The 25940-nt window shown below is 42.1% G+C and overlaps 1 protein-coding gene across 10 annotated transcripts in view; it reads left to right on the plus strand.

Annotated features, from left to right (window-relative positions):
* Nucleotides 1-12868, plus strand: part of TMCC1 (transmembrane and coiled-coil domain family 1) — a 282501-nt gene extending 269633 nt beyond the window's left edge. For all 10 annotated transcript variants that reach the window (XM_072598400.1, XM_072598399.1, XM_072598401.1 and 7 more), the window contains 2 exons: nt 6319-6454; nt 8604-12868. In XM_072598400.1, coding sequence (XP_072454501.1) covers nt 6319-6454; nt 8604-8918 — 451 coding nt within the window. In that variant the 3' untranslated portion in view covers nt 8919-12868. The remainder of the gene's footprint in view (nt 1-6318; nt 6455-8603) is intronic.
* Nucleotides 12869-25940: the final 13072 nt, after the last annotated feature.

A 25940-nucleotide genomic window follows, 5' to 3' on the forward strand; every position in this document is an offset into this window, starting at 1 on the left:
CCCATTACCTACCTCACCACCCCCCCCAACATGGGGGATAATCACACTGGGGATCTCACCATTACCCAGAAAGGTTCTGCTTTCTTTCTCACAAATGCTCACATTCCTCTATCTGATTGTACCCTCCTCCTATTCCATCTCTTCCTCAGCCTCTTCCTTTCCCTCCATGCCTCGGGACTTTCCCAGGTCTTACCCCTGCTCTGGGGTAAGACCTTCCCTTTCCTCTCTTTCCAGTGCTTTAAGGTTTGCAAACTGCTTCATACGTGCTGTTGTCTTTGATCCCTGTAACAGTTTGTGAGCTGGATGCTGTTGTTATTCTGATTTTTCAGATGAGAAAAAGAAGGCTAAGGGATAGTAGGTGACTTGCCAGTGTCACATGTCTGGTTGGTATCAAGAGAGGCAGCATTTGAATTCCCATCTTTCCTCTCCCAGTCTTGCTTCCTGTCCATTCTGCCAAAGAGCTGCTACATTCTTCTCTCTTCTGGAATCCCTCCACCCCCTACTTTGATCACCCATCATCCCTTGCTGAACCTTGGCCCTGAACTACTCTCCGCGCCCCCCTTCTCTGATCCTGCTCAGGTGACATGATATCCAGGGGCATTATACAGGATTAGATTCTCCCCCTTTACTTGGCCTTTGCCAGTCAGTCAGTCCCCTCACCACTGCCTGATTGATTCCTTCTCTCATTCTTCCTAGAAGAGAGTGCAAACTTTCCCTTCTCTCTGCAGGTTTCTCCCACCTCTTCCTGCCCTCCCCCTTAAAGTGAGGATGAGCACCCCCTCCTCCCCTGAGGCAGCTACATAGCACAGTGTGTAGTCTTGGTCCTGGACTCTGGAAAACCTGAGTTCAAATCCTCCCTTAGGCACTAGTCACTCTGTAGCCCTAGCCTCAGCCTCAGTTTCTTTCTGTGTTTATTTGGCATTTCCTATGTGTACCTATAGTTTCCCCCAGGAGAATGGAACCTCCTTTAGGTTCAGGGTTGTCTGATTCTTTGTGTTTGTGTCCCCAGTGCCCAGAACAATAAGCAGTGCTTCCTAAATGATTGATTGATTAAAGCAAGTCAGCTCTTTAGTACATGAATTATAGAGGACCTGTATTAGCCCCCAAACCTCTCTTTTTTTCTCACATTTGATTTCTCTGCTGTGGCCAGATGGGCGAAATACGACTAAACTCCTGTCCTTCTCAAGGGGGCAATCTCTGCAGCCTGTGATGAAGGTCACCAGGACATTAGTTATGGATCTCAGGCATTCGGTCCATCTCCCTAAGTAGATGCCTTATTTTTCTCAGTGTAATATAAAAAGTCTATGCTTAGATTAAAAGGCTACTTGTGGGAGAGCAACCAAAAAGCCCCCCAGTGCTACTGAACACAGACATCATTGGTGTGTGTTTGCTCAAAGTATGGTCATGTACCACCGAGAGAGGCTTCAGTTAGCCAGAACCCTAGGAGAAATCAGTGGGGAGCAGTTACCAGCTGCAGTGAGGCAGTGGGGTACTGGCCTCACATTTCTGTTAGAAGCAGACTAATAAGATCCTACCTAAACAATTCAATTGTTAAAAGGAATTTTATAACCCAGTAGAGAAATCATAACCACAGTTAGGTTAGATTGGTTGTTTTGGCTTCTTGCACCAGAACTTAGGCCTCCGTACAGAGCTCTAGGTTTCATGTGTCCTAAGAATCCAGTTTCTCCCTGTGGGGCTTCAGGACATTTGGGTTGCCTGGCATAAAACCTGAACTTTCCAAGTCCTCTCTGCCTGTTGTGGTGCCTGTCATCTTTTTACTCCATATTCTTCCTTTGATTGTCCCCTTGGTTTTTCAGAATTAATCTGCCCTCCTTCCCCTGCTCCCTCCCCCCAGCTGTTGACAAGTTAAGTATTTTCTAACTTTTTTCAGTCCTTCCCTCTGTGCTCTTAAGAAGAGCCAGGAGGAGGAATCTCTGCCCAGTCTAGGTATCTTTTCATTCACCGCTCTCACTCTTTACCACCCACATTTATACATAAACATGCAAGCTGTCTTCTCTTATCTTTGCGTCATAAACAGTAAATACTGTAACCCTCTACCCTTCTCCTCTAGGATCATAGAATCCAGAATTACTTGAGAGTCCTTATAGCCCATCTAGCCCAGCAGTTGTCAGTGTTATTTTTTTTTTTTTGAAGAGAATCCATTAGCTAAATTTGTTATTTTGTTTTTGGGAGGGGGGAGGAGAGGTATTGGGAATTAGGTGACTTGCCCAAGATCACACAGCCAATATGTGTCAAGTGTATGAAGCTGGATTTGAACTCAGGTCTTCCTAACGCCAGGGCTGGTGCTCTATTCGCTGTGCCACTGAGCTGCCCCACTAGTGTTATTCTGTTTGTAAAAAATTTAATTTTGTTAAATTACTAAACTTAAATATGCAGTAAGAAAAGAAAAAGAAACAAATATTGAAATGTAAACAAAATAAGAAAAGGAGAAAGCATATCATGCTTTTAAGAGAACTTAAAATATATAGGATTTAAGAGAGATTTAAAATATATAGCAATAAATTTCCATTTGAAGAAAGCCTACGTAAGAAATACTTTGCGTTATATTGAGAGCTGTCCATTTTTTCTTTGCTTCCTTGTAAGTTTTCTTTCAAAGTGTTATTCTTGAGCCACACTCCTCCCTTTTCCAGCTCCATGTCTGGTAGAGACTGGGATGCAGAAGCAGATCAGAGCATCTGGAAACTGTTTGGGGACAATAGTTATTTTTCATGAAGTGTTATTTATATTGACATATGACTATCTTACTGTTACATCTAGATGAGTTAATTATTTTTAAAATTTCTCAGTTTTATTTTTAATATAGTAAATATTGATAAGTGTACCCCACATAAACAAAATTCACTTTGGGATCCTTAATCTTTAAGAATCTAATGAGGACCCCACTATTTTTAAGATTGTAAAGGGATGCTGAGACCAGAAGTTTGAGAAAGACCTCATTTTACAGATCAGGAAAATTAAGTCCAGTTAAGTGACTTGACCAAGGTTATACAGGTAAGATTATAATCTTAAATTATAATTTACCATTTATAATCTTAAAATTAGAGCCAAAATGATACATGGAGATTATCTAGTCCAACCTCTTCATTTCATAGTTGAAAACCTTGGAGCCCGGAAAAGCTATGACTTGCATAAAGTTATTCAGGTAGCGGAGAAAAGATTCAAATTTGTACTCTCTGAACCTTTTTAAAATTTTTTTTAAAAATTGAACTTTACCCTGCCCACCAATAAGAAAAGAGTGTTTCATATACCGAGGAGACAAAAAGAAGACCATACATGAAGCCACGAATCCCCTATTCTATACCACTTTTAAAAAAAAACATGATAATTTCAGCATTTTGCCTTCAAAGCTGCCCTGCTTATCTGTGCTTCCTTCCAAATTTCCTTCTTTTCTCTTCTGTGCATTTTTAAAAATGTTTCAACAGACTCTTTTTCCTTTTGTTTGTCATCACTATTGCGAATCCCTTCTGTCCCAGTTAAAAGCAGAACAAATTAAAAAAAAAAAACTAAAAACTTTTATAACAAATAAGCACAGTCAACCAAAATATATACACACAGTTGCTATGTCCAAAAATGTATCTTGCCCCTTGAGTCTATCACCTCTCTTTCAGGAGATGGGCAACATATTTCATCACGGGTCCTCTGGAGACACGATCAGTCATTTCTTTGATCAGAGTTCATGAAGTTTTCCAAAGCTGTTTTTCCAAAGAGTGTTTTTTTTTTTATTGTACAAATTCTGATCCCAATTCTTTTCACTTCACTGTATAAGCTCCTAGATTTTTCAGTCAGGCACATTTTCCTATTTGCTAGGGATTTTTGAATAAAAAAAAATTTTGTTTAGTTTTGGGGTGGAAGAAGTCATTGTAGTTTCTTACTGGATTTGTTGATCATTATTTGGCCTGGTACTATTTTTCGGGTGTTTTGCTTTGGGGAGTGTTTTTTACATCAGAGTACATATGGAAGCTGGACTGACTATCGTGGTCCAGGCAGCCATCTTGACCAGAAGCCTCGGGTCTTCATTAGGTCTGTTACTGTTTACTGTCCAGTATTGTCTTTTTCCTGGTCAACACTTGGCACAAGGAGTTGAGCAACTCAAGACTAATTTAAAATTTACCAGTTGTCCTGATGCAATGTTTGTGAAATAATGAAGGTAGTCTGATCACCATCACTTGCTTGCTTTTCAGTCTTTTGTCTTGCGATATGAGGGAAATGGATTTTTTTGTTTTGTTTTTGACTGGAAGCGCTAGTTTTTCCTGCTTCTCCTTGCCTGTGCTACAGTTACCTCAGCTATTCTGGTTACAGATACTTAACGAGGGGAAACTATTGGCTCACTGAGCTGGTCCAAGATATTTTAGCCCTTCCCCTGAAGTTGATGCATCAGGTGAGGAATTCCAAACCTATGAAGTTATCTAGCTTCTCATTCATCAGGAATCTAACTACCAAGAACTGTGGGTTTGTCTTTTCAGTGCAAAGGGGAAGTTACACCTGGGCTGAGGTTTCTTCAAGGTTAGTGTGCAATGTATTCTGTGTTCACCGGCTACAAGCACAACATATATTAATTCTTGAGACATGGTATGGGTTTTGCTTCCAATTTTGTAAAGTTAAAAGTAATCCTTCTAACCAAAATGTAACTTAACCATTTTCCGCTGCTAAAAAAAAATAAAAAAACCCAACTAAGACAGTAAGTTTTCAGTTTGAACTCAAGCATATTAATCTTTGAAAAATAGGTTCATGTTGGCATTTTTAAATAAAAAACCTGAAAATGACTAAAACAGATTATTCTAAATGCTTGTGTATTTAGAACAAAATTTAGTGTTAAGCTTGTGTTACTTAAAGTTATCCTTGGAATTAATGGGAACAGTACCCAGAGAATACAGTTGAGGAATTTGTGAATAGGGCTAAAGACCTTGACAGGTTCTTCACGTTTTTTTGTGTCCCAGCCCCCTTTAGTCAGTCTGGTGAAGCCTGTGTACTGTTTCAAATGTATATAATAAAAATGCATAGGTTTACAAGGGACACTCATTGAAGTAGTTGTGAACATGTTAAAAATATAAATTCACAGACTTAAATTTAAGAAACCTTAGTGGAAGCAGGGAAACAAGGACTTGGGGGGGGCACACAGCTGTCTAGAAGAAGCCTGGGTGTGGCTGCTATTAGTCTCTTCAGTGCCTGGGGTTTCTGCTCTTTAGATAGCAGAGAGTCATTCAGACCAGAAGTGGAGTTTACCTTTATCAAACAGTGGAACAAGTGCTGTGGCCCTGGCTCTGCTACTCTTACCTTGACAGCCCTGGGCTGTCACCTCCCTTCCTTTACTTTTCACAAACAGATCCTTGGGGGAGAAGAGGGGAAGGGACAGGGAATGGAGTCAGGTCTCTTAAGGAGCCAGGTGCTCCACGCAGATCAAGGTAGATGTAGTCTCTTGTGTGCTCTTAAAATATAATTTACTCATGTCTTTTCTGCTTTTCCTTACATAAATTTGATGGTGTGTAGGCTGTGTAAAAGTGTTGAGCCATGGCAGCTGCTGGCACCAAGACCTTGTGACTGGGCGGTGCTGAGAACAAGCAGCCTTGTGCCTTTGGCTTTTTGGCAGCAAAGCAATACTCTTCCATAGCTGGAGTGGTTCTGTTGGGAGAAAATGTTCTGAAAATGGCGGTCTTGATAGTCAGGTTCACTTGAGTGTGCTCTGGGCACACTGCCCTTCAGGACATGGCGGGCTTGGTGCCAGCCTCTTTGCTCTAGAATTTGCCCAGACCCCAGGCTTATGACTTCTTCTCAGTTTCCTCCCTGGTGTTTCCTGTATCTACCGGAGTTATCCAGACCCAATTGTTTGTCTCCCTATCAGAGGATTTCAGCTACAAACTAACAGCTGCAATTTTCTCTTCTTGGAAAAAGCCATCATTCTCCATCCAGGTCCTTGTGACTTGAGGAGGGAAACAAATGTTGGTAGTGATTAGCCAGCATATTACCTGGTCCCATTCCAGCTGAACCCACTGTAGGACTTGGTGGTTGGGAACTCTGAGGCTGCCAGGGAGTCAGCTAATGAGTTTCTTCCTCAGTTGGTAAATGTGGCACATCTTTCTTACCTAGATCATGGGGATAGTTTGGTTAGAGCTAATTGCAAATAGATAGTGCTAGAAACAAGTAAAATTTGTGCATTGGCAATAATTTTTGTTTGGGAGGCTCCTATTTGTCCTTTCCCATTGTCTGTGAGAATTAACAAATATCCTAGGAAGGCAATTTGAAAATAACAAATAAATTCTGATTTACAATCTTTTCTGGCCTCTCTCTCCTGCTTTTTAGATGTGAACGATTAGAGGAGCAGTTAAATGACCTGACTGAACTCCATCAGAATGAGATCTTGAACTTAAAGCAGGAACTGGCCAGCATGGAGGAGAAAATCGCCTACCAGTCCTATGAGAGGGCTCGGGACATCCAGGTTTGTATCAGGGCTTGGGGACAGGTTCCAGGAGTTGCTCAGACCTATGTCCACTTAAACTTGAACTGGGCTGGCTAGAAATCTCCTAACTCTCAAGTGTTGGCCAGACAATCAGGCAGGCATTGTAGGATTACAAAGACAAAGGAAAAACACTCACTACCCTCAAGGAGCTTCTGCTGAGGGAGACTCCAGGTACGTGTCTAAGTAGATGGAGAGTGAACACAGAGTCAGTACAAGGTTTAAATACAAGGTGCCAGAACAAGAAAGGCCCTAGCAGCTGTGTGGGACAGGGAGCACTTTGATGTAGAAGTGGTTACCCATGGTTGCTGGAGGAAAAATTCATTTCATCATTTACTGGGAAGCTTGTTTCAGAAGATTGGGGAGTCCCAGAAAGGAGTAGCACTGTGTATTTTCTTCAGCTAAATACACTTGACTGTTTTGTCTTTTGACAAATCAGGAAGCTGTTATGCTTTGCATTTTCCATGATGAGCTGAGACCGTTGAACTTGATCAAAAGGTAGCCAGTTGCCTTAACTTGGCAAACAAAGACCTTCTGCAGAAACATTGCCAGGCACCTCTGGGGGAAGACAGGTGGGAAGGGGAGGAAAGCTAATGGTCATCTCTGCTTCCCACCTCCCAGGGATAGACACCGTTCACTCTGCCTCTCTTACCCGTAAGTGTTCCCAGCTGGGAATAAGCTTGTAGATACAAAAAATAAATAAATGAATCTTGAAATAAACTGTTGCTGCTGATACTACTACTACTGATGATGATGGTGGTGGTGATGATGGTGATAAATGCTAGCCAGCATTTATATAACTCTTTAAGGTTGACAAAGTGCTTCACAAATATTATCTCATTTGATCCTCACAATGATGCTGGGAGGTAGGTACTTTTATCATCCCTATTTTACAGATGAGGAAACTGAGGCAGAGGTGAGGTGACTTGCTGAGGGTCACCCAGCTAGTACTTGTATGAGACTAGATTTGAATCCAGGTCTTCCTGGTTCCAAGTCCAGTGCTCTGTCCACTGCATGACCTCAGGACCTGGTAGTTCTCTCCAAGAGAACTCTAACTGCACCTGCGCAAAGAGTCTGGGAATTACCTTGTTGGTGGCCCACTCACAGCCTATAGACCTCCCACTGTTGTTGGTAATGGTGAGAGGTAGACAGACAGACAGTACCATGTAGATCATGATGAGTTGTGGTAGTCTAAGTCAGTGTGTGGCCCACAGAGATATAAAACCACTGATGCCCAGCATTTCTCCCAGATGCTATATTTTTTTTAGACCGTCTAGGATGTTGCCGTTTTTCTTGGAAGTGTCCATTTTTCAGGCTGTGCCCTACCTGGCCAGATTCTGAAACTTGTGGAAATGCAAGGAAATAGGAGGTCATCCCCAACTTCAACTTCATTATTAAGTCCATCAAATAAAGTGGCCAGGGACTTTACCTAAGCCCCCAGAAAACTGGAAGTGATGTGCACAGGCAAAACTGTCCAGGTGTATCCTTCTTGAAATTCTGAGATAAAACCTGGACTGAGGACCTCTGTTACAGGTAGTCAGGAGAAATCTACACCCTTGAACTATAAGGTAGGATTAAAATTAACTCATTAGCAGAAACACTAGATTTTCAGTTTTAGTGTTTGGTGCAGTTCTGCAAAGCAATTGGAAATATTCATTTGGCCCTTCAGAGATCATAGAAAGGGGGAAATCAAGAAGCTACAAAGCTGGCAGAATCAGAGATGGCTCTCATCCTCATCTGCCATATCCTATGGGAATAATGCTGCATATCAGTAATTTGCTTGAATTGAAAGGAACAAGCTTTGCTCTGACAGATAAATGTCAAAAATGGAAGAGCCCTTGAGTTTTGAGTGTGTCCCCTGTGAGCCTGCCAGCAGGGTTTTTGCAGTGCTCTCTCCTGTCATTCGAACCTTACCTTCCAGGTAGGTGTTTCTGAGCTAGATGAGATAGATGCAGGGCAGCACCGCCTGTGTGTAATTTCTGGAGTGGCCAGTGAGTTACTTGTCTTCCTGGGGCATCTCCCATACTCCAGCTAGCCTGTTTTGAGTGTGAGGCGATCTCTCATAATATGCATGGGCCATCAGTACCGGGTACACTTGGAAGACTGACCTGTTCCCTATTCTGACCCACAGGAAGCGCTGGAGGCTTGCCAGACTCGGATCTCCAAGATGGAATTGCAGCAGCAGCAGCAGCAGGTGGTGCAGTTGGAAGGGCTGGAGAATGCCACTGCTCGGAACCTCCTGGGCAAGCTCATCAATATCCTCCTGGCCGTGATGGCCGTTCTCCTGGTCTTCGTCTCCACCGTGGCCAACTGTGTGGTCCCTCTCATGAAGACACGCAGCAGGACGTTCAGCACTTTATTCCTTGTGGTTTTCATTGCCTTTCTCTGGAAGCACTGGGATGCCATATTTGGCTACATGGAACGGTTCTTTTCATCCCCAAGATGATGACACAGAGGCAGCTGCTCCCCAAACCCCGGCGCGTGCATGCAGCAGAGATTTAGACAGCAACTTAACTACTCTGAAGTTTTAAACAACAAGAAAGAGTCGAGTGAATCTGTTTACATTTAGAATAACGTTTTTTCTCTGAGAGACGCGATTGCAATAGTATTTTTTAGATTTTATCCAAGAAGTTTTTTGGGCAAAAATCCTGGATCATTTTTATGTAGCATGGTTCTCCTGGGATGCAAATCTTAAAAAGATCCTTTAACATGAACCAACACAATCTGGAGCACAGTGATGGGCATTCTAAATTCTGGCTTGAACTACTGCACTAAAACCCATTAGAAAAATGAGTCAATTAAACCAGTTAGGCCTAGCAACCTGCCTTGTCTGGGGGCATCCCAGACCCCTACTTCCCCAGGCTAACCTTTACTGTGAAATCCTAGCACATTCCATGTCTGAATTCACGGATTCAGGGTGGATTTTCCTTAGCTGCGGAAAACACATGGAAGAGCTCATGGATCTGCCCAAGAGCTTCCACACTCGTCAGCCAGTCACGCTAACCTTGGAGTCTGGGCCCTCTTACCCATTGGCAAGGATACAAAGCATCGTGCCCTACAGGATAACTGCACAGTCCTACTACAGTATTTTGAAATAGCCCTCTAAACAACTTCATCTTAAGCAAACGCCCGTGGCCGCACTTTTAAGGTTTTTTTTTTATATGTGTATAGTCACAGATTTAAAAAATAAAAAAATCCGAACAGCATACTTGAAGAATGTAATACTCCAACTCTCAGTGCTTCCTTAGGGTTTCTAATAGGATTTTTTATTATTGTTATTATTATTATTATTATTATAATTATTGGGTTTTTTTTTTTGGAAGGGGCTGGGAGGGTGTTTTTTTTCCTTGAAATAAAGAAGTGATGTTTTTAAATGAAGAAATGTGTGGATAATTAAATGTGCTCTGTCTTGTCTCTAAACAATTTGAAGAAAGTGAGACCTTGCAAATGCCGCCCTCTGTTGCCTCATGCTTAGAGTTGCAATATCTTATAAACTCTCCATCTTTTTTTTTTCCCCTCAGTGGAGTTGGTTTGGTTGGGGATTGATGGTGGCGCTATGAGTCTCAAATCAGCCTTATATCTCTTAAGGGATTATTTCCCTTAAAATTTACTTCATTTCCTAAACTGAACTGGGGCATTCTTTAGGAAAACCTAAAGGAGACTTTATATAGAAACAGTCAGCCCTAAGTTGTTTTTGTACTTCTTTTTATTTATAAAACAAAGCATCCCCAGTAACCGAAGCCAAAGTTGTCCTTTCCAGCTGACAGTAGGGAAATCATTTGTCCTCGTATCAGCTCTGTGGCCCTGGGAGCCTTCTTTTCAAAGCTTTATTCTGGCTGCCTCACTGCAGCAACGGAAGATGGTTCCCTTGAACGAGAACAAGAAAATAGGTCAAGTGATGAAGGTTGTTCCTAAAGCATGCGTGTGAATTTTTGTCAGTGACCTATGGTCCCACACTGGCTTTCTTAACAGAAATGTGCTCAATCTGAGTTCTACAGTTTGGGTTGATTTTTTTTACTTTCTTAGTATAAATTCCATGATGTGGAGAGATGTTGAGCCAGCCCCTCTCTTTTCTCTAACACCCTCATCCTATTGGAATGCATGCTTCTGACTCTCCACAAAGGGCACAGAGTTTCTGCACCACTCCCAGTATTGAACTGTACCTGCTATTCTCCTGGTTCCAATTCTGTGCAACCAAAAGATAGAATGCCATGCACCAAGGAGAATAGGAAGCCAGGCTTTCCTTATTTTCTTCATCCCAAGAAATTTTTCCTGAATAAGATTAGCATTGCCTCTTCTGCTCGGAAGGCAAGGAAGGCAGGGTATATGGTTCCCGTGGCTGCCCCAGCCTTGCTCAGCGTTGACCAGCTAGTGCTCCCAGCCCTGTTAACCCCCTGTGTGCCTCTTCCAAGAGATTCAGCATCCCACCTCTGTAACCACAGAACTCAGGTACTCCTGCCCTTCCCGTGCCTGGCCCCAGCCACGTCTGTGGCCCTCATTAACCTGTTCTTCCCTCTCCCTTCCCCCAAACTCGGAGAAGCTGCAATGATTCATTTTTTTAAGAAAGAGAAAAAGGAGATGTATCCCATCCAAGCTTATACTGAAATGAAATCATTCCTGTTTTCCACTGCATTACAGATGAAGTCTGAATACTTGGAAGTCTTGTTCTGCCTAAAAACATAATTGTTGCTAAAAAAAAAACAGAAACCTGGAGTGCCGTAGAATGTAATGCCCTTAAGTAGCTGAAATAGTTTCCTCCACTGTTATGCATTTCTCATGATCCATTTTAATAGGTTTTGTAAAAACAGGGAAGAGACCTCTAAGACATAAATACATTCTACAAACATTATCTTTCTTAAGCCCAGTCTCTTTGACACTCTTTAAGTCAGAACATCTCTTAAGTTATGTGGAAACTATTAAATGTAGTGAACACTGGAAACTCTTGGGAGGGTCCTGTGAGTCCCAGACGGTTCCCACCCATTTGCCTCAGGTCAGTGTCCTGCACAGTAAGACTGTGCCTCCCTTTTCTGTTCTCTATTCTCTTCTCCACTCTGAACTTGACCCTTATTAAAACCATTAGTCTTTTAACCCTGAGCCCCAGGCCAGGCAGGGATAGATGGTTCTCCACCTTCCTCTTTCCAACACAAAAGAAGGTCATTCTGGTTAAGAAAATTATGTCCTTCTTACTGGCTGATCTTTTTCCCTCCCAAATGTTGTCTGCATTTGTAGACTTAACACACCTGTCACCACTTTCTCTCCTTTCCCAATCCCACTGCTTTTTCTTCTGACTTGATTATTTCCCTTGCTTTATGGCTGTTCCTAGATTTTCCCCTTCATTGGAATCTCTTCTGTCACCTCATCCTAATGGTTTAACAATTGTTATATTGTTGGAAACTTGACTCTAGCTACTTTCCTTGTAAAGGCTATGTTCATTCTCTTTGAAGGAAGAGCATTCCTGGATTACGTGTATGAGTTGGTGCCTACCCTGGTATGTGTGTGACTGCGGAGGCAAATGTATGGTTGTGTTGCTCTGGGTGTCCTGGGTAGTGGGGGAGGGGTTCTTTATATGTAGAGACATGGAAGACAGCATTTGGGTTGTAGAATGATTTCTTGACATTTCACATCGTTTATGTTAAACCTAAGACAATTTTTTCTGATCAGACCCAGGTTGGTGTGTGTTCAGCACATTCTAGCCATCCGTAACCTCCAAAAGGAGGTAAGATAAGCCACACCTTCATTTTGGGGGGATTAGGGTTCCTTCCTTCTCACCCCATGCCCCAAATTGAGAGACAATCTGAAGTTCAAGACCACAGTTTGGAAGAGTCCTCTCCTTAATCTCTTGATGTTGAACACAATTCCATCAAGGTCTTCCTCTCAGTGTTTTGGTTCTGTTGCCAGTCTTGCATGTCTATAGGGTACAGTTTGATGAAATGCTGAATTCTGTGTGTTGTTGCACTGGGTCCTAAAAGGAGCTGCCTCCCAGTTTGGAAAAAAAAAAATATGCATTAAATAACCAAATCAAACATTATTGTGATGAAACAAGCCAAGATTGGTAGAGCTGTGGTTGCCCCTTCTCCCTAATGGAACTGGGATTTCTGAATGTAGCTCTAACAAGTTAAAATGTGTTTGTCTGCGTGTTGTGTTATGCCAGGTGGTACTGTAGTAGGCATTGACTAGACTGTAAGTGTGTTTTTTCAAATTGTAAAAGAATAAAAACTCACTTGCCCGGGTTGAAAAGTTCAGAAATGACACTTGTGAACATAACGCTGTAGTTGCTAGATCTTAAGCTGCTAATTGTTGAGAGAGATTTACATTTATGTTCTGTCTGATCGCTGCAGGTTTCTTGGCAGCACTTTTACTGTATATAAAAATTTAAATAAAGACCTCAACTATTAACATGGTGGTCTGACTCCAATTTGTCTGGCTCTTTTTGATTGTACTTTCAGTTGTCAAAGATCACTGAAATGAGATACTAGTAAAAAGTTGGTAAGTGAAAACTGTATATTGGTCCTTTTTTTAATTTTTATTTTTTTTATTTTTAATGTTTTACAATCACTACCATAAAACTTAAATTTTTTCCTCCTACTTCCCCACCACCACCACCCTCCCTCCCCAAGACGGTATACAATTCTACATAGGATCTACACATACATTCCTATTAAATACATTTTCACTATAGTCATGCTATGTAGAAAAAGTAAAATAAATGGGAGATCTCATATAACAAACCAAAACATAATACGCACACACACAAAAATGATCTGCCACATTCTGCAACTGAATTCCATAGTTCTTTCTCTGAGTGTGGAAGGCATTTTGCCTTAGATGACCACTGGGATTTTTTTTTTATATATATATATCCTTGCATTGCTATGAAGATCCAAGTCTACCAGAAAAAACTGTCGCACACTGTGGTCGTTGCTGTGCACAAAGTTCTCCTGGTTCTGCTCCTTTCACTCAGCATCAGATCATATAAGTCCTTCCAGGCCTCTCTGAAGTCTTCTTGTTCATCATTTCTTATGGCGCAATAGTACTCTATTATATTCATATACCATAATTTATTCAGCCATTCCCCAATTGATGGGCATCCCCTTGATTTCCAGTTTTGGGCAACTACAAAGAGAGCTGCTAGAAATACCTTTGTACATGTGGGACCCTTTCCCATTTTTATGATCTCTTGGGGGTACAGTCCTGAAAGCGATATTGCTGGGTCAAAGGGTATGCACATTTTTGTAGCCCTTTGGGCATAGTTCGGAATTGCTCTCCATAATGGTTGGATGAGCTCACAGCTCCACCAACAATGAATTAGTGTTCCAGCTCTTCCACATCCTCTCCAACATTTATCATTTTCCTGTTCTGTCATGTTTGTCAATCTAATAGGTGTGATGTGGTACCTCAGAATTGTTTTGATTTGCATCTCTAATCAAAAGGGATTTAGAGCTTTTTTCATATGATTATAGATAGCTTTAATTTCTTCCTCTGAAAATTGCGTGTTCGTATCCTTTGACCATTTATCAATTGGGGAATGACTTGCATAGTTATACATTTGACTCAGTTCTCTATATATTCTAGAAATGAAGCCTTTATCCCCGAGATTAGCTGTAAAAATTCTTTCCCAATTTACTACATCCCTCCGAATTTTGGTTGCATTGTATATTGGTCCTTTTTTAACAAGTCAGTCTCTTCCAGCTGTACCATTTCAGGCCTCTGCTAGTTATCTCCCTGAATTTGTAGAACTAATATCAGATTAGTTGACATTATTATACCCAGCAGAAATTTCAGGAAGACATGTTATCCTTCTCTATTTGACTCTTTGGAGGAGGAAATGGTGTGGGGTTTTACTGATGATAAACTCTATCCAACTGATAGTTGCCATTTAATTTTCCTGTTTTTATGTCTCCCAGATAGAATCCCTAACCTGGTAATAGGAAGCATGAGAATTCATTTTGGAAACTCCAGGGTGGAAAAGTCAGCCCTTGCCATGATGCTGTAACACCAAATGCAGGTGGTAACTTGATCCATTAGAACACTTACCCCCATGCCAAGAAACCTGGGTCAAGCACTGTACCTAGGGTCAGAAAAAGCTCTGTACAAAACTGGCCGCAGACAGCTACTAATGTCCCTGGGCAAGACACTTAACCCCTTGCAGCCTCAGTTTGCTCAGCTATAAAATAGTTATAATAGCATCCCCTGACTCACAGAGTTGTTAAGAGGGTCAAATAGGATATTCTACATAAGGCACTTTTGCAGACTTTAAGCACTGTGTAAAGACTAGCTATTATTTTAGCCATGATTCCACCAGTTACTGGCTTTTTGATTCTGGGAAATCATTTACTATCTCTGTACTTTATCTGGACAAGGTACTTATAATATGGGGAGTAATCTTTCTCAACAATGTTTTAAAAGGGGGTGGGGGGAGCTAAATCAACTAAGTTCTTTGTTGTGAAAACATCCTAAACTTCTTGGAATAAGGAGCAAATTTCAAGAGAGGTGGGGGGATGTCTATCCATGTGATTCATTAGTGCTGCTGACAGTAACCTCTTCACTTCTCTTCTCAAGTGATTCTTGCCCATATCTTTCTGCAGCCCCACAATAGAGAATCAACTTAATACACTTAACTTCTTTGGATCCTTTTAATATTTCATGGGGACATGGGGTATCTGGGCTATTTTATATTTCATTAGTCCATAGCTCACTTTTTTCTATCATATTTGACTGAAAAAACTAATAGTGCTTTTTGCACTTCTTATCAACAAATACTTGGAATATGTTGCAACCAACTTGGATCAGTCAAGGGCACTTAAGCTAAGCTATGAAGAAAGTTAGAGATTGTAAGACACAGAAGTGAAGGAGGGTATTCTAGGCATAGGGAATAGCTGTGTAAAGCCATGGACAGTGGCAGTGTAAAGCTGTATGAGGAGCAGAAAGAATGTTAGTTTGGCTGATTCACAGAGTGACTGAAGGAGAGTTACAGGAAGACTGGAAAAGTGGATTGTGAGATTGTGAGAGCATGAGGGCCTTTAAATGCCAAATGGAAGTTTGTACTTGATCCTACAAGGAATAGGGAACTTCAGGAAATTTCTTGAACAAGATAATGACATGGTCATATTTATGCTTTAGGACTCACACAGCTGTCTAAATGGAGGGGTGGATTGGAAAGGGACAAGACTTGAAGCAGGGTGACTATTGTAATAGGTCAGCTAAGGAATGATAAGGACTTGAGGTAAGGTAGTCATCATGGGAGTAGAGAGAACCAGGAGGAGAGGTGTTGTGGAGATAAAATTGACAACACCTACAAACTGGCTATATGGAGTAAGGGAGAATGAGGAGTCAAGGATAATGTCAAGGTTATAATCCTGGCTTATTGGATGGATGACGGTGCTCTCAAAAGAAACAGAAGTTTGAAAGAGTTGTGAGTCTTAAAGGAAAGGTAACAGATTGTGTTTTAGAGACACTAAATTTGAGATGCCTACAGGTCATGCAATTCAGAAATGTCCAAAAAAAGTAGTTGGTGCTGTAAGACCTGAGCTTAGAAGAGAGCCATGCACCCAAGACAGAGCTTTGGACTACCTCCACAATTAGAGCAGTATGTGAATTAATAAATGAATGAATGAATTCATATTTACAAAATGCTTCTTATAGGCCAAGAGTTGTACTAATCACTGAGGATATGGATACCCCTAAAAGAGTGTTCCTTGCCCTCAAATAACTTACATTCTAATAGAGAGAGACTACACAGATAGAAGTATGGTATCTAGGGAGGAAAATTTTGAAATGTTCCAGATATTACCAGTGTGACCTTAGGATTGTACAGTGGCACACCTTTTAGGTTAGCAATGGTTGTACTTACTTGATTATGGTTCCAGATCTGAAAGGGGTGGGGTGGAGTGGGGGGAATGGCATTGTAGACAGCTCACAGATAGTAATGAGATAGCCAGAGAGATGGTAGTGAGGAAGGAAAGTGAAGCCTGGTTGGACCTTCCTAGATAAAGTGTCCATTAGTCAGGACAGTGGGGTTCTTGGGCCATAAGTTCCAGAGCCAAAAAAGTGAAAGCCTCCAGAGAAGGGTCTCTGGAAGAGATCAAGGCTGATGATCCAGCAGAAACAACTGAGGAGTGATCAGACAAGTAGAAGTAGAGCCAAGAAAGAACAAGAGCATCAAAACTCAGAGAGGAGAGGGTGAGCAACAGCACCAAGTTTTGCAGAAAGGTCAAAAAGGATAAGAATGAAAAAAAATCACTGTATTTGTTAATTAGATCATTGGTAACTTTGGAGAGAGAAGATTTAGTTCAGGGATGAGATTGGAAGCCAGGTTTCAGAAGGTGGGCGGAGAGAAAAATGGAGGTAGCAACAAGTGTAGACAACTTTCCCTCAGAATTTGGCTGAGAAAGGGAAGGAGATACAAGATGGCAGCATGATGGGGAGGTGGATCAAATGAGCACACATTATAGGATCTGAGATTTAGAGATGAAAGGGACAGATGTTAGAGGCCATCTAGTCCAATCCTTTCATTGTATAGATGAGGAAACTGATGCCCAGAGAGGTGAGTGACTAGCTGGAGGTCCCACAGTGATGGGGCCAGGATCTGAACCCTATTCCTCTGTTTCTAAAGGAGTGTGTTTTCCATTGTACCATGCTTTCTCTCTGCCTCTTTACATCATCCTTGTGTTTGCTTCTTCTGAGATGGTAGTGTTCCATCACTTATAGACATTTAGCATCACCAGAAATCTTGGTATTAAAAACTTAGGGTTTTGTGGCAGCAAAATAATTTGAGATAAAAATATATTTATGAAATTGAATTAGCATCATTGAAAGGGCTGCTCAGTTGCCCAATTGTAATCCAGTCCAATTCCCTCTTAGTCAATCTTGGGCCTGATTCATTGTCCATCAACAGCACCTGTGCAAGATTAACGTGCTGATGGACCCAACTCAATATGGGCTGCCTAGAAAAATTGCATATTATAATCTTGTCAGTGTGCGTCTTTCATTCACTTTAGCCCAAGCATCCATAGTAGAAACATAGTCTTGGGGATTCCATTAAGACAGATTTATAGTTTTCTGGGGTTCCAGAAACAAGTAACACAAGTACCATCTGCCAGTGGAAGCATTTGAAGAACTTTACCCTCGAAAGAGAAATCCTCTCCTACTTAGATAAATACACAGGACATCATTCACAGGACGTGCAAGAGCATGGCTCATGAAGCATGATTTCATTGTTGGGAACTTTCTCCACCAATGCAGATCATAGCTCATAATGAACTAATGGAGAAGTCCTAGGGAGTTGTCTGAGCATTTAGGGGTTGTGACTTGCCTCGGGTCACAAGACCAGTAGCTGTCACTGAAGGGATTTGAGGTCAGACATATCTGATTCCAAGCCCAACTCTATTCTGTCCACCCAACCCCATCACCTGTATTCATGTTATTCTCCTGTTTAGAATCTAGAGAGGTCTAACCAGTAAATATGACTGAAAGAATGGGGGAGAAGCTGAGTAAATAGAGGTGAAAAGAAGTGTATAGCGTTCAATGTGTAGAAGACTTAGCAATAATATAATTAACTCCCCAGTGTTTTTATACAGTTACTTGTGAAGACAACAGAACATCTGTTATTTTTAAAAGGACCCAACAAGAGAAAATGTGCTGAAATTACAAAGGAAAGAGATCTGCTCCAAAGAATAATATTAAACTGCTCCTCCCAAACCTTTTCTGTTAACCAGCCGCTGCTCCAAGCCACTGAAATAGTTTGTGATTTTACTTCTGTGAGTGGGATAGCTTCCTATGTTGAACTCATAAACCTACTCTAAAAGCAGCCTCCTCTGAACTAAGGAAATAAATGGGACATGAGGTTCTTTCCAAATTAACTACATACCCTTCTATTCTCAGCAATCTGGTGCTTTCCAGTCTTTTTTTTGGCAGCCTGAGCATGGATCAAGGTACCGAATGCCATCAACTAATGTCAGACAGTCAGCTAGCAGTTATGAAGCACCTGTTATATTCCAGGCACTGTGCTGAGTTCTGGCAATACAAAGGAAAAAGATACTTCTCCCTGTCTGATGGAGAAGACAATATCCAATCATGTACAAATAAGTTATATACAGGATAAGCTGGACGTGACAGAAGGAAGCCACTAGCACTAAGGGGGATTGAGACTTTTGGGGGGGGACATTTATAATGTACTTTGTTTTTTAATAATATTTTATTTCCCCCTAATTATATGTTGAAACAGCTTTTAACATTTTTTTTAAAGTTTTGAGTTCCAAATTCTATCTCTCCCTCCTCTCCCCACCCCTTGAGACACTAAGCAATCCAATATCAGTTGTACATGGGCAATCGAGAAAGACTTCTTGCAGAAGGTGAAACTTCAAGGAAGCTAGGAAAGCTAGAAGGTGGAAATGAGGAGGGAGGTAGTTCTAGGCATTGGGGACAGGCAGTGACAATGCCAGGAGTCAGGAGATGGGAGTGTTTCTCAAGGAACAAGGAATCCTGTATTACTGGATCATAGAATATGTGTGTGTTTGGGCAGGGGGAAGGGAAAGGGAGGGTATAAGTTATAAGGGAACTAGAAAGTTAGGAAAGGGGGCAGGTTTTACAAGGCTTTGTAAGACTAAAACAGAATTTTGTATTTGATCCTGGAGGCAATAGGAAACCACTAAAGCTAATTGAATAGGAGAATGACATGGCCAGACTAGCACTTTTGAATGATCCGTTGGAGCTGAATAGAATGGAGACTTCAGGCAAGGAGACCAAGCAGCAGGTTATTGCCATAGTCCAGGTGTGATGTGATGATAGGAAGCCAGACTTGGCAACTGATTGTATATTCGAGGTGGGGGAGTAAAGAGTCGAAGATGACACCTAGGTTACTGGCCTAGGTGACCTGGGAAGGTGGTGTCATCCTTAGGTTGTTATTGTGTTCATCCTTCATTCTTGAAGAGGACCATGACATCAGAGAAATGAGAACATGACTTGCACTTGACTTTGTTTTGAGGGAGGGAAGGCTGTGCAAGGGCACCAGCCTCACTTCTCCTCCAGTTCCATCTGGATGCAGTGACCAGATATTCCTCAGGATGACTGGAGATGGCCCAGGGGAGTGGGAGACCTTGGCCTTTTAGGCTAAGGCCTTTTCAGGTACTCACTTAGGTAATGCCCATTCAGTGAATAGGTTTCTTTAAGAAGTAGTCAAGGGATAGCCCCTTTAAATAGAAAATAATAAATAAATAAAGCTGGGAGGGGCCTCAGTAATCCTCAAGAGAAATAAGGAAGGTTAACTTTGGATACATTAAGCTTAAGACTTCTACTACACAATTCAAGATGTCCAACAGGCAATTTGAGATGAGCAACTGGGTGGGGGTGGGGGTGAGGGAGGGGAAGGGGAGATAGGAGAGAGGTTAGAGCTGGACAGATAAGTCTGAGAATCATTTGCATAGAGGTGATAGTTAAATCCATGGGATCTGATGAAATCACCATGTAAAATAGTGCAGACGGTGAAGAGAAGAGGGTCCAGGTCAGAACTTCGAGGGACACACGTAGCTAATGGGCATAGCCTGAATGAAGAACCAACTAAGACTGAGAAAGTGTCAGATAGAAGAGGACCATCAGAGAACAATGTCATGAAAATCTAGAGAGAAGAGAAGGCCAAGGAGAAGAGGTTCCAGAGAGGTGGAGAAGGATGAGGATTGAGAAAAGTCCATTGGCTTTGATGACTGAGAGATCACTGATGCTTTTGGAGACAGCACCGAGGTCAGAAGCCAGAGTGCAGAGAGACAAGAGAGAAGGAAGGAGAAGAACCAGAGTTATGGATTTAGGACAGCCTTCTCAAAGAGTTTAACCACAAGAGGGAGAAGAGGCAGAAGATGATAGCTAACAGTGAAGGATGGAGAGAAATAGGGAGAAATGTTCGTAGCAGTAGAGAAGCAGCCAGCAGATTCAGGAAGAGACCAAAGATAAGTGTGAAATTGGGAAGAAATCAGCTGAAGACAGAATGGAAATGTATGCCCCTTTGGGTGCTATGAGCCACCATAGGCTGGGGCTTGCAAGCCTTCCCTCAAACCCATGCACCCCAACTCCTGTCAAAAGCAATATATACGCAGCATTTTCTGGCATCAAAAATGTACATTTATGAAAAATATTATTAGAAACTGACCTTTGTTAGGCCCTATCCTGGGCTCCCACTGAGGCAGGTGTCTGCTTTGCTTACCCTTGTTCCCAACTCTGATCCTGATTTTGGAAGGCCATGGCAAGAGCATTCTTTGAAAAAGCCAAGCAAGACTGCTTCCCACTACACTCAGGGACATCAGATAGCCCATCCAGGCAGCTGCTGGTTCAGCTCATGACTCAGTAGCTCCTCATTTATCCAGCACTATCAGCGCTGTCCTGCCCAAGGGAATTTTTCAGATAACAGAAACAAGTCCCTCTAAACCTTAAAATTCACAAAAATGTTAACCCCTGTGGGTGGATGAAATCTCTCTTGAATTCACCTCACACTCAGAGAGGATGACCCGAACATAATGGAATGGAAGTGTTACAGCAGAGAGGCCAGATGGATCTGAGATGCTGTGGGAAGAATCCCACCATTGAGGAGTTGGACAAGATTATTTCTAGATCTCTTCCGACTCAGAAACTCTGTAATTTAACCTTTTCTTGGTGTCTCAGGATGATCATTATGTATATCAACTGCCTCAGCTATTGAGAAACAGTAGGATCATTCTCTCCGGCCCTGAATGATTCCAGACTGGAAGGCTTTTAGAGTTCTTGTCTCTGTTTCTTGTAGTTTTTCTCATTGTCCATCACTGTCAGGTAGTCAGTTCTTGCTGTGGTCAGTGTTCTTATTTCTAGTGACCAGGCTCCCTCTAATTTATAGTTTTTAAATCATATGGACTGAGAAACTGAAGCCCTGCCTCAGTAAAAGCAACTAGGTGTTAAGTCTCCACTTAATACCGTACTTGAGTCTTATTGATATCTATTTTGTCTACTTCTTTTCTTTTACTAAGATCCCCAGATAAGTGATCTCTGAATAAATAAGCTATTACTAGGCTATCTTTAGTTTACTCTGTATAATTGAGGCATTACCTCAATAGCCCTAAACAACCATGAGTAAAAATGGCACTACTGCTGTATACTGCCCTTTCTTGACTCTGGAGAAATAGTCCTCAGTGATTCCAGATAGGTCAGTGTGGCTCTGGAGAAAGGTCCCACCATTTCTCAGCTGTGGGTTCTAATGAGGTCACTGATGAGGTGAGGGTGATTGAAGAGGGCCAACGGTTTCACTCCAGTTAGTGTTATGCTTTAGTATTTAAGTTTCTTCTCTGTGGAGGGAGGGGAATGGGGTGGCAAAAGAATTTAGAGGCAAAAACGAAAGGAGAGGTCTGAAGAAAACACCATCTGGCACGTTTCATTCCCACTTGGTGTTTCAGCATTCCAAAACTTGTCTGTGCAGTTGGTCTGGGCACATGTTCTTCAGAAAATAAAATAAAATTTTAAAAAACAGTCCTGGCAAAGATGAGGACCAGTTGTGGACAAGGAAAGAATGGGTCCAAAGCACAAGGCCCAGCTGTGTCTCTTCCCTCAAACCCAACAAGGTCCGTTCTGGAAAGTTAAGCATCAAGTGAGAGAGAATAGGGATGCATGTGTCCCTCTATCATCTCTGGAATGCAGAGCAAACAGAGAAATGACAAAGAGACCCATTCACCCTTCAGTGCCTAAGAGGACAGTTGGAAAGGAAATGATCCATTGTTTCAAGGAAAAAAGTCTTCTGCTGTGCAGACAAGCTACTGTTTTTGTGAAAATTATAATAACTGACCTTTACGGAGCCTTGTCAGCTTTGCAAGCACTTTAAATGCATGACCTCTTTTGACCTTCGCAAGCCCTGGGAGAGAAGGAAGGCCAGGCAAGCAGGACTACAGGTTGATCTTAGCAAGCAGTGCATCATGGACCTGGAGTTTCATGTACAGTCCTCCTTTTTGTCCTGGCACTAATCTGATTATTGCAAGGAGATCAACATTTGGATTCAAGCGTCTGGGCACTCTGGAAGCATGGAAGATGACAAGCACATGCCCCCGAGGAGTTAACAATATAAAAATCATAGCCCTGTTTTACATTTATTTATGCAAACACTCATTTTATTTTGTGTATATTAAGTTCAGAATAAAAATAATAATTAATTTTTAAAACACCCCTGTAGAGGAAGTCCCAGATCTTCCTAGGTCCAAGTCCTGAGACAAGATACTGATCAGTCTGCATGACTGGAGAGAGTCTTCACTCAAGGAGTTGCCTACACTGATGAAGTCACAGGTTTAAGTTAAAAAAATTATTACTATCACCATCATCATCTCTATTTTATAGGTAAAGAAATGGAGGCTTCTAGAGAGAAGCAGATTAATAACTGGCATTTCTTTGGAAGCATTTTCTCAACGAAACACTCTAGAATTGCTTGCCTCTTCACTTCTGAGAGCTTGTAGTACCAGGATCTGATCACTGGAATCAAAACTTTGTGCACCCTGGAAGTGTGGGCAGTGATCAGAATGTCCATCTTGAAGCTTCCAGGGTCCTTAGAGAACATCTGGGGCAACCTACTTGTTTTACTAAGGAGGAAACCGAGACTAAGGAGGAAAAAGTGATTTATCCAAGATCATACAGACTCCAAATAGCAGAGCCAGACTTTTAGCCTGAATCCAATGGCTAAACCTACTCTACTCCTAGACTCCTCCACACCTGATAGTGACTTCCGTTCTTTTCTTTTCATAATAATTGGGATTTTACATGCAGGCATTACAAGGGTTGGATTGCTGGGGGCACCGGACTGAGAAGAAAGAGCCGAGCAAAGTTCATCAGCCTTAGTGACTTGATTCCTTTGGTGCTGTGGGAATCTACAGGGAGCCTGATTCCCATCGAGGCAGTGAAAAAATGGAAAGGAATTTTTTCACTCTAAGTCAGAGTCATCTGAACTCGTTAATTGGTAGCCTGAAGTAGAAACAAGGTAGTTCAAAGGACAAACATAAATGCCTGTCTAAATGGCTGGATTTGTCAGGCTAAGATACACATCACAAAAGAGCCGAAATAGTCCAAGGGGACCATTGAACAGGTAGAATCTTGCCCCTGTTAGGGTAGAGGCGCCGTAGCAGCTGTAGGCCAGCAGAGGGAAGCAGGGAGCTGCTTAGCTGGGGACTTCGGTTCACTAGAGAAAACCACTAAGGTCCCAACAGCCGCACCAGCAGATGTCCAAGGAAAGGTGTCAGAAGCATTGCCACCTGAGGAGTGAATGTTCCCAGCGTCTGCTTGTGTGTTCCCTTACATATGCCCTTTCTCCCACTGGCGGCACACGGTAAGTAGGCCCAGGGCACACAGTAGGCAAGGAACAGCAGACCTCTACATCACTTGTCAAGTATCTTGTTTTACTCTTTAATCAAATGTCTTTTGATTCAACTAACATCTTCTGAATGATAAAAGGAAACACATAAGTGAGTGCCCACGTGTTATGGTTTTAGGTTGATTCTGACTTAATTTGATGATAACTTTCAGGAGGTTTAATATAGGCAAGACATGCATATTGCTTTAAAGTTTGCAAAACGTTCTCCACATATTTGATCCTCACAATGCCCTGAGAGGGAGAGAGCAGAGGCATTGTATCCTTGTGATGTCAAAAAGGTTAGGTAACTTGTCCGTGGTCACAGAGGTGGTGCTGGAAGGGAGATTCAAGCTCCAGTCTCCCAGACCTCACTCTAGACCTCTCAAACATGATGCTAGATACTGGGGGAGAAGAGGGAAGGACACCAGAGAAATGTAAACCATGGTCTTTGCCTTCCAGGAGTTTATAACGTGGCTAGAGAGATGAACTGTATTCAAATGGAATATATGCATGCATGTGTACATACACGTACTGTATGCATGTCTGTGTGCTTGTATACACACACTCATGCTAAATGCCAAATGAAGCAACCTGGAACATCCCTCCATTCCACACAGAGATCATCATGGCTTTTGTTCTTGGGTCATCACCCACAAGGGCTCTGTTCCTGTGATCAGCAACTTTGGAATTCCTTTATCCATGGTATTCCATATCATTCCATCTCTCCCTAAGACTCTCTTCTCCCAAACCTGTTCTTCACTATCCCTTGTAATTTAAACTTGCCCTCTACATTCGTCCAGGGCATTACCTCTTCTCTGTCCAAAGTTTACCCACTTGTTGATATTCTGCCCAACCTTTAATTATTGTCATTCAGTCATGTTCAACTCTTCATAACCCTATTTGGAGTTTTCATGACAGAGACATTGCAGTGGTTTGTCATTTCCCTCTCCAGTCTATTTTACAGATGAGAAAACTGAGGCAAACAGAGTGAAGTGACTTGCCCAGGGTCACACAGCTAAGAAGTATCTGAGACCAGATTTGAACCCATGGAGATGGGTTGTCCATGACCCCAGGCCTGGCACTCTATCCACTATGCCACATAGCTGCCCACTCCTAAGAATAATGACTAGCCTCCAGGCTAGTCTTCCTGCCTCCAGGCCTAACGCTCCATGCACTGAGCCCCCTACCTTTAAACCCCACCCAGATTTCCCCTATCCTCCACTTTTCCCTTTCTAATTCTCATAGCATTTTGTTCTGTATGTCTCATAGTATGCCTGTTATTAAATGTTTGTTGTGTTTGTGTCCTATCTTCTTCTTGTACCAGGAGCTCCCCAAAGGCAACTTCTCACATCTGAATGGTGTCTCTCAGCACCCATCATTGTGCTCAGCGTGCAGGAGTCACGCTTAATAAATCTGCTAATTTATGACATAAAATCAATGAAAGAGTAACCTGCCATCTCCCCACTCCAAGCTTCAGTTTTCCTGTCTGGAATAAATAAAGGAATTAGTTCATTTCTAATTTCCAGAGATTAAGTTTCGGGGTAAGCATTAGAGCCTATAATCGATGTCTACTGGTCATCTCCAGCCCTTTCAATGACACGGTGCTCCTCTTGCTAAATTCAGTTGTTTTTAAAATCACCCCACTTTGTTTTCTGTGTCTTAGTGGCCTTCCAGCAGGCTGCATGACTGCCCACTCTTCTTTGCTTCCTGGGGCAGGCCCCAGAGGGAGGCACTTCCAAGAATCCATAGATCTCGGGAGTTGCTTTGTCAGTCAATCATCAATCACTGATGACATTTGCTACATGCCAGGCTCTAGGCTAGAAGCTGGTATTACAAAGAAAGGGAAAAACACCTTTCCTGCCCTCAAAGAGCTTACATTAGAATGCAGAAAAAAGCACCAGGAGAATATCATTCTGTGCTAGGCTCTGGGGACAGGCACAAAGAAGGTAAACATCCCTGGCGCTCACATTCTGATGGGAAAGAAAACAAGTACATGGATTAGTAAAAACAGTAGAAATGTAAACCGGGGAAAGAACATCTACATTGAAAAAAATGTCCAGGAAACTCCCCCAACGGAGGATGATGGCTCTGGCCATTCTTGGTGGTTGGAGGCTTCTGATGCCCTAAAGG

This window comes from Notamacropus eugenii, chromosome 3, assembly GCF_028372415.1.
Source record: "Notamacropus eugenii isolate mMacEug1 chromosome 3, mMacEug1.pri_v2, whole genome shotgun sequence".
Taxonomy (NCBI): domain Eukaryota; kingdom Metazoa; phylum Chordata; class Mammalia; order Diprotodontia; family Macropodidae; genus Notamacropus; species Notamacropus eugenii.